A 7923-nucleotide genomic window follows, 5' to 3' on the forward strand; every position below is an offset into this window, starting at 1 on the left:
TTAATCAGATTTATTGTTGTGGCATTAATATAATTCATAGAATTCACATGAAGATTTTAAGGAGAACTAGATCAGAGAAGGCATAGATAATTAAAAATATTATCTTAATTATCAAACTTAATAACACATCATAAAATACTTACTATTAAAATGATTAATTATACTAGTTAACTTAAATGTATTATATACATACAACTAGGAGAAAGATAAATAAAGTAAATATCTTTTCCAAACCGTAATTAAAAAATGACTTTTCACATAATAAACTGTAAAAAAGGACATCCTTTACCTTCCTTTTTGATAAAACTGTTATTTCAATTAAAAAGAACACGACCCTCATATACTGAATAATGGAATAATCTATTAGTCAATAGCAGTCATAATATTAATATTTGTAATAGTAAAGATTAACAATAAAGATTAATAATAATCATTATGTTATCGATACCGTAACAGTATCATTTATAACAGCACTTGAAAAAGTATGTTTTAGTAGTCCTGGTAATAAGAAATTGCATCGAGAAAACTTAATAAAGTTTGGTTGTTATAGTGTGACCTTAAGCGTTATTTTTGGTAAGTTTTGTTCTATTGGCGGCAACTGTTGCAAGACACGCTAGAGCTTCCAGATCTGGAGATGCGCACCAAGCTGCCAATATGTAAAACGTTAATTAAAGCTTAAATCATACAAATTGACGTAATAATGAATAAGCATTAAAATGTTCTAATTATTTTAATATAGAATTTTTTAACGACAAAATTAAAAAACAATTACATAAATTATATATAAATAAGTTATAATGAAACTTTTATGCGCAGTATATTCTAATAATTTTACAAAATAAAAAAAGTACTTTGCATACTTTCTTCGACTGTAATAAAATTACCACATTAGTATAAATAAATAAATATAAATAAAAGAATATATTAATATATATGACATGTTCAATTAGCTTATTAAGGAAACTTATAACTTACATTTATTTTGCTCTTGATCCTCAGAATGTTTGGTTGAGTTGATTGCTGCAGCATTTCGCGTAATGCTTTGCTTTCGTGCTTTTCGTTTCTGGCTTCCAACAAGATGGGCTTTTTCTGATTCCTCATAACTCTCTTTTATTGTACTAATTCTTTGAGTCTGACTATTCGTCTGACCATCAGAAGACGAATTATTTTGATGTTTTTTATTTGCTGAAGGATTAAATTTTTGCAAAATTTTCTTTTTTTTCGTAAGATGCTGTTTTTTCTTTTCTTGAAATTCTTCTAAACTCAAAGATGGTAATGCTTCGATTTTCTTTTCCAAATTAAAGTCTCTATACAAATATTTACAATATAGTATAAATTATAATATATTTATAATACAATATTATTTATAATATATTAGACATAGGCTATGTTCCGGGAGCGCACTTTCAGCGCTATCAGCGCATTCTAGCCTTGTTTTGTGTCTAATGAATGATAAAGATAAAATGACGTATTAACATTGAAAACACGCTTCTAGAACGCAGTCACAGAGACATCTCTAATTTAAAATACAATAAGATAAAAGCTATATGTATATTATTTTTATCTGAGAATGATTCCAAAGAACATACTCTGCTCGAAATCTTTTACGTGCAGTCCAAGGTCCATAATCTACTTGATCTTCGGCTCCTTCAGTTTCCGTATCCTCAGGTTTAGAAGCTTCCATTTTACCTTCAGCACTAAACACATTTTCAAATTATTTCTACATATAAAAGATTAATACATATTCTAAAAAATCAAAAATAGGAATACATATGTTACCTCTCTACAAGATGTTCTAAATCTCCACGAGAACTGTTTCCTCCTTCACTGCTTAAGGAATCTGTTTTTTCACTAACATTTGAAGAAATAGAGTTTCTTCTTTCATTTGGACGTTCATCATGACTAGAATAATAAAAAATGAATACTTTTTAACATTATAGATAACAATTATAGACAACAAAATTAGATATTTCACAATATTTCAAGATAAAAGTTTTAATCACCTACCCATGACTTCCAACTGTTCGTCTTCGTTTATTCTGTTGACCCGAAGAGCCGATGTTTTGCTCAGCAAGGAATTTCTGATAACGTAAACCTTTACACGTTCTTTCACTACGAAAATTTTCCTCTGGTTGTGTATGCGTTGTCACAAAAGAATTTAGTGTATGTTTCTCATCTTCTATGATCTAAAATAAATTTTTAATTGATTATAAATATTACATAGGCGCCAACAAATAATATAATAATAAATAATATGTATTATATAATATTTCATAAATTTATATTTTCATAAACAGATCGATTCTTACCGTTTCGTGTTGTTCGTTATTATTTGACTCAGTTCTTTTTCTTTTCTTTTCGCCAAATAGATCTGTCTTACAGTCTCTTTTTTGATCATCTTGGAAAGGTGATTCTGTATACCTTTTTTTGGGTGGTTTCGGTGGAATAGGATCATTTTCTGCAATACCATTAATGGTCTCCTCAGACGTCTCTGACTTTTGAGGCGTGAAGAGAGAACTAAGCCCTCCAATCTGCGATTCATCTGCTAATTTGCCTGGTTGAATTGATTGTCCGTCTCGTCTGTCTGACTTTGTACAATCGGAAGACTCATATTCAGATTTGACATTATCCGTAGATTGCACACCGCTACTTGACTCCTGCTTCTTGTTGGTAGGCCTAGTATTTAAAGTACGTAGCGGAGGTGCTGGTAATTTGTACCATTTAAAGTCAGGATTTGCATTTAGAAAAGCATCCTTGTACTGAAAAAAAAATTATGCTACGTGGTATTTATATCCTGATACAAATCTAATAATAATTGAACAAATTAATTTTATTTTTGACACCACAAATTTACATTATTACCTACTACAAATTAACCAACTCATTAATTTTTCATTTAATTATCCTTACTTCCTGTGCAAGATTTGTGTAGGAACGCTTCTGATCGGGATGAAGGGTTGCCCACCATTCACCCAAGACCCTAGTAACTGCCCTATTTTCCAAGTGTGGAAAGCCAGATCGCACTGAGCCGCGATGCCTCTTACAAAAAATTAGAAATGCATTCATGGGACGTCTTGCATGATGGGCTGGCTCCCTGGTTTCACGTGATTCCTACTCATTTACAATAAATTATGTCATTATAATATAGTAGCAAAATATATAAAGCATAATAACTAAATAATAGTCCCCTCAATTCATAAGAATATATAATAAATTCGTATGATTTTTTATTTAAATAGATGTGATTTATAAACATATATTCTGAGGGTCGATTCTGTATCTTAAAACCAGGTGAAAATTTAAAAAGAGCAAATTTATTAGGTGTTGACCAATGGAATTGTGAATATTGTAGTTCGCTCACTTTGTAATTTTTACCTCGTTTAAAATACAAAATTGATTCCTAGTTTATGTCTGAAACATTGTAATGAATGTAGGAATATTATGAGGCATATTTAACTAATAGATTGTGCGTATATTCCACAATAGCTCTCTCTTTTTAAATAAAATTTATTCTTTTATATAATTTATATTTTATTCAAAAAAAAAAGAAAGAAAAAAAGGAAAGGAGAAAGAATAGATCACTGAAAAAAATTAATATTGCGTATTTCTAGTAACAATTATTAAAACAAAACATCAGTTTTCATACAATCTCGATTGATCTTTATTCATCTCTAGTTACAATAAAATATTTATGTCATATATAAAGTATTCTAAATCTGTATTGACCCCAGTGTGCCTTCCAATATTCTTAATATATTATTTGCACGATTAAATCAGGATATTCTAGGCAACACGTTTGACAAGTTCAGACAAACAACAAAAATACGCCATTCCCACTCCCTACATTAGGAAATATCTACGATGTGTATCATCAAGTTTTGCATCATAGCCATAAGTAGCCATGTTGCTGTGTTGGTGAAGCCTTAAAGTGACACAGCTTGTCAGTATATCTCTAGTCGCATTTCCGCCCGCTTAAACTTTTGCGCCCGACATTGATCCACATTTACCTAACTAATTTAGCCGACCGACTCGAGCGAGAGGGAAAAAAAAATAACGAAAGGAAAGGCGATCCATAGAATTAGATTCGATCTCTCGTAATCGGCCGAAAATAAACGAGAAAGTACGCTGCGCGGAGCGTAGAAAGAGCCAGGTTCTGTGTGCACACATAAAATAGATTATGCGTGCACAATTGCAACATATGTCTCAATAGTGCGGGAGAGCGACGGCCGTGTGAATGGAAGCACGAGAAAAAACAGACGGGCGATCCTCGGCGGTCGGCCTGCCTAGTTTATCGTCCGCAATCGGAAGCGATGGCCGATCGCGAGCCTCCTTCTCTCGTGCAAATCATGCCGTGCGCCGTCGCGTTTATCCACGATGACACATGACGTTTCGTGACAGGGAACACTACGAAGCGTTCCGTACGTCGATGATGTAGCGTACGGTAATTAACGCTCAGCTCAAAACACACGGCGATCGATTCCGGCTCGCGGCCGCAAACAAGTTGGAAAGAGGCACATTATCGATGAGATTCAAAACGCGCTGACATAAACGAGGCGAGGTTCCCGACGATCAAACGGGACTTCCGCAGGGCGAGAAAGGAGATTCTTAGCGGACGGAAAGTGAATCGCAGGCACTCGCTGCGAGATTTCTCAACGCAGCAAGGCCGTCTCTCTTTCTCTTTTTCTCTTTTGTCTCAATATTGATTGTCGATCTCGCAACGTTCTCGCCGAAGAGAACAGTCGCATATGTTGTATAAGTACTCGCGTGAAACAAAATCGCGACGCGATCGTCCCGAGGAAATAAAGCTCGTCTCTTTCTCGTGCCAGATTTCTCGCACGAGAGTCCACGAGGAATTCCCGCAGGGCGAAAAGGCGGAAAGAAAAAAAGGACAGAGACGGACGGAACTCGTTCGACGGGAATTTGTGCAGCGCTCGAACTGTCACACGTTCAACGCAACCCGAACACGGGCTCTATTGTAGCCGTTAACGCTGCGCTTCGATTGCACCGTCAGCGGCATCAGCAAAGGTTCGCAAGAATCGCAAGAGTATCCCCTCTATTACGCGCGGATAAGAAAACACAAGAACACGCAGCTCGACGACTCTCGATTATCTCGTCTCTTTCGACTTATCGGACCGCGAATAAGAGGCACTCACGTCACCGTCGTGATCCTCGTCGAACATCTTGGGACGCGGTCGCGAACGTCGCACCATTCGTGTTCGCACACTGACAGCTGCTCGGCTGACCGATGTAAATACGGCGACCGACTGCGCGATCTTTGAATGAAGACGTGCGATTATTCGGGAATGCTACGCGCGCGGGGGACGCTTATCCGCGCCCCACGTTATCCCGGGGATCGTCGCGCCGTTCCTCGTCGACGTGATGAATCACGGCAACGTCGTTTCCGTCCTCGTCCTCGGTCCTCCGTCTCACGTCCGTTCCCGTCGATATCGCGCAATACGACGTTCCGTCGTCACTACAAATGCAGTCTCAAAAGAGAAAAGAGAAGCGGATCGAAATCCGTGACTTTTGACACAAAAGCGATGCGCCGCGCACGCACGTTTTATCCCGTGGGATCGAGGATGCGCGAGCCGCACGATGCACGGCCGTGTCGTTTCCGCCGGTGGAAAAAAAAAATCCGTGGCCATCCCCGAGCGGCGCTCGCTCACCTTACGCTGTTGCTCGTTGGCAGCCATTGCTGATTTTCACTTGACAATTCACTCAGCGGCGCATGATACAGACCCAGCGAGGCACAGATAAAGGCCCGTTCAACACTGGCGTTCTCGACTTGTTTCGAGCCGCTCAACTCGCTCGCACGCCTTCCTCCTCCGCTCGCCTCAGCTCGCCTCTTCCGTCCTCCTCGTGCCTTGCGCGAACGCTGCCCCTCCACCTCCCGTCTCACTTCCACCGACGCGCACGCTTGATACACCGACACACGGGCCGCACTCGGCCCACGTGAGAGAGAATCTCGTAGGATACAACTTCACGTCCATTCGCTCACTTTCCGTTCTCTCTCTCTCTCTCTCTCTCTCTCTCTCTTCGCTCCGCGCTCGCGTTGCCATCGAGCTTCGCTTCCCACAACGTCCGGAAGACGGAAACTAATAAGAGCTCGCTTCAATGAAAGAGTCACTTCACGCAATGCGGATAGAATTACGAAGCTCCGGGCATTTTCTCTGACGGGGCTCTTCAATGAAACGTCGCATGATCGCCGATGTCCAAGATCGCATCTCGTCACGATAAGTTCACGCGTTCTCGTCTTCCACCATCTAAAGTTCAGAGGTGAGCGATTTCAGGAATTCAAGTTGGCGTTTTCGGTGTAAAGTTTACGAGCGTCGTCATAATGATTCACGATTTTTCGAATTACCGCGCCACAGGTTGGCGCGCGCATGCGCGGTTGCGTTCCCGAGAAAATCCCTATGTTGCACCTGCGCGCGCGCGCACGCCGTAACAGCTGATCGCTGTGTGCAGCGTCAACGCAACAGCTGTCGTTCGAATGATTGTCAAATTTAGAGCCGCCGGCACCGCCATCGCCGCTGCTCGTCCAGCCCGTTTGGTAAATTTAGCCAAGCGAGGGGCGGGGAAGACATCAGATAACGATGGATGAATCATTTTTTCAGATATTCCCAGAGAAAAGTAGAATACGAGTAATGTACAACAACATACATATAATAGGCATTTATCTATTTCTCCGTCTTTATATCGCCTTTGTCTCTCCCCTCCCCTCATAATATCTATTATCTACTGCATTCTCGACGAATACATAACTGGGAATAGATTCTCTGGGAAAATTAGTTTCGCGGACAAAAGATTAGACTTAAGATTAGACGAGCTTTAATTACGTTGACGTGGAGGGCATTAATATAATAAATCGATATTCTTGCGTGATGAAAGAAATGTGTATATATATTTAAAATATACGTCACGGTCACGCATTATACGTATCTCTTTACTGTCTCATCAGTCAGAATAAAGAGCAAGGTTCGAAATTAACGGAAGGCTACCATCGCCGTAAAACGGTAGCTGTGTTGGGTGTAACATTAAAAAATATTAAGTTAAAAATATACAGTTCACAAAAAAAAAACAATATTTTTAACGCAAGTCGACGATGATAATGACGATAGCAACGGGATAATTTGTCGTGCAACTTGTTTTCTTTTTTTTTTTTAAGCTCTACTATATTTCCTTAAAGTCTCGCATTAAGAAAGAATGAGATATGTTTAACTCATTTTTTGCTGAAGTATCTAAAAATTTAATTAGGTACAAATCTGAGAATAATTTTGGATCATCAAAGTAATTACATAAGAATCTCAAGCATGACGAGCAATACTAAAAAATTTAACATTTGAATCTAGTAGTTTTGGTTTCTACGTTATACATTACAATTATTTCGATGGCCGAACAACAAAGTTATTTTCAGATCTGTTTCCAGCTAAGTTTTTAGATACTTCAGCAGTTAGCGAAGCCATTCTTTCTGTGCAGATTTAAGATACATTTCAAATCCGTACTTTCAAATCCATCATATGTTTATGTTACGTACAACTCTGATTGTGTCATGATAATGCACGTATTGAACTAAAGAAATCTTTGATAATCACACAAATGAAACGGCAACTTTTGCCTTCCGTGTATTATTTCAGCACGCTGCAGCTATAAATAAAAAGATATCAGTTTTTATGATTCTCATCTATACGCACACATCCACAATGTGCGACCACGAATATAATAAATATAATATGCTACGTATTTTCTTTTTTTGAACATATCGTTCTTCGAATGCGACATACAATTTCCTCAGTATGTATTTACATTCTGTTTGCTATATATGTGTAGATAGTAAGGCACGAACTATAAAGACAAACATTTAAGTTTGTTTCTACTCACGCGGTTATGCTCGTGTGCTCGTTCGATTGTCATTCTCGATAATAC

General features: G+C 38.4%; 1 protein-coding gene across 2 annotated transcripts; it reads right to left on the bottom strand.

Moving 5' to 3' along the window:
• Positions 1-467: 467 nt before the first annotated feature.
• On the bottom strand, positions 468-5953 carry LOC108755285 (HMG box transcription factor BBX). Of its 2 annotated transcripts, none has more exons than XM_018498205.1 (8): positions 5667-5953; positions 2911-3111; positions 2310-2759; positions 2008-2186; positions 1780-1902; positions 1590-1697; positions 976-1307; positions 468-646 (listed from the first exon to the last, which is right to left on the bottom strand). In XM_018498205.1, exons 1-8 carry the CDS (start codon positions 5691-5693, stop codon positions 558-560), a joined length of 1509 nt encoding a protein of 502 aa, XP_018353707.1. In that variant the 5' UTR covers positions 5694-5953; the 3' UTR covers positions 468-557. The 2 variants fall into 2 exon arrangements, with proteins under 2 accessions (XP_018353707.1, XP_018353706.1); XM_018498204.1 differs by lacking the exon at positions 5667-5953 and adding an exon at positions 5154-5455.
• Between the last annotated feature and the right edge of the window lie 1970 nt (positions 5954-7923).

Source organism: Trachymyrmex septentrionalis, unplaced genomic scaffold (assembly GCF_001594115.1).
Source record: "Trachymyrmex septentrionalis isolate Tsep2-gDNA-1 unplaced genomic scaffold, Tsep1.0 scaffold87, whole genome shotgun sequence".
Lineage (NCBI taxonomy): Eukaryota > Metazoa > Arthropoda > Insecta > Hymenoptera > Formicidae > Trachymyrmex > Trachymyrmex septentrionalis.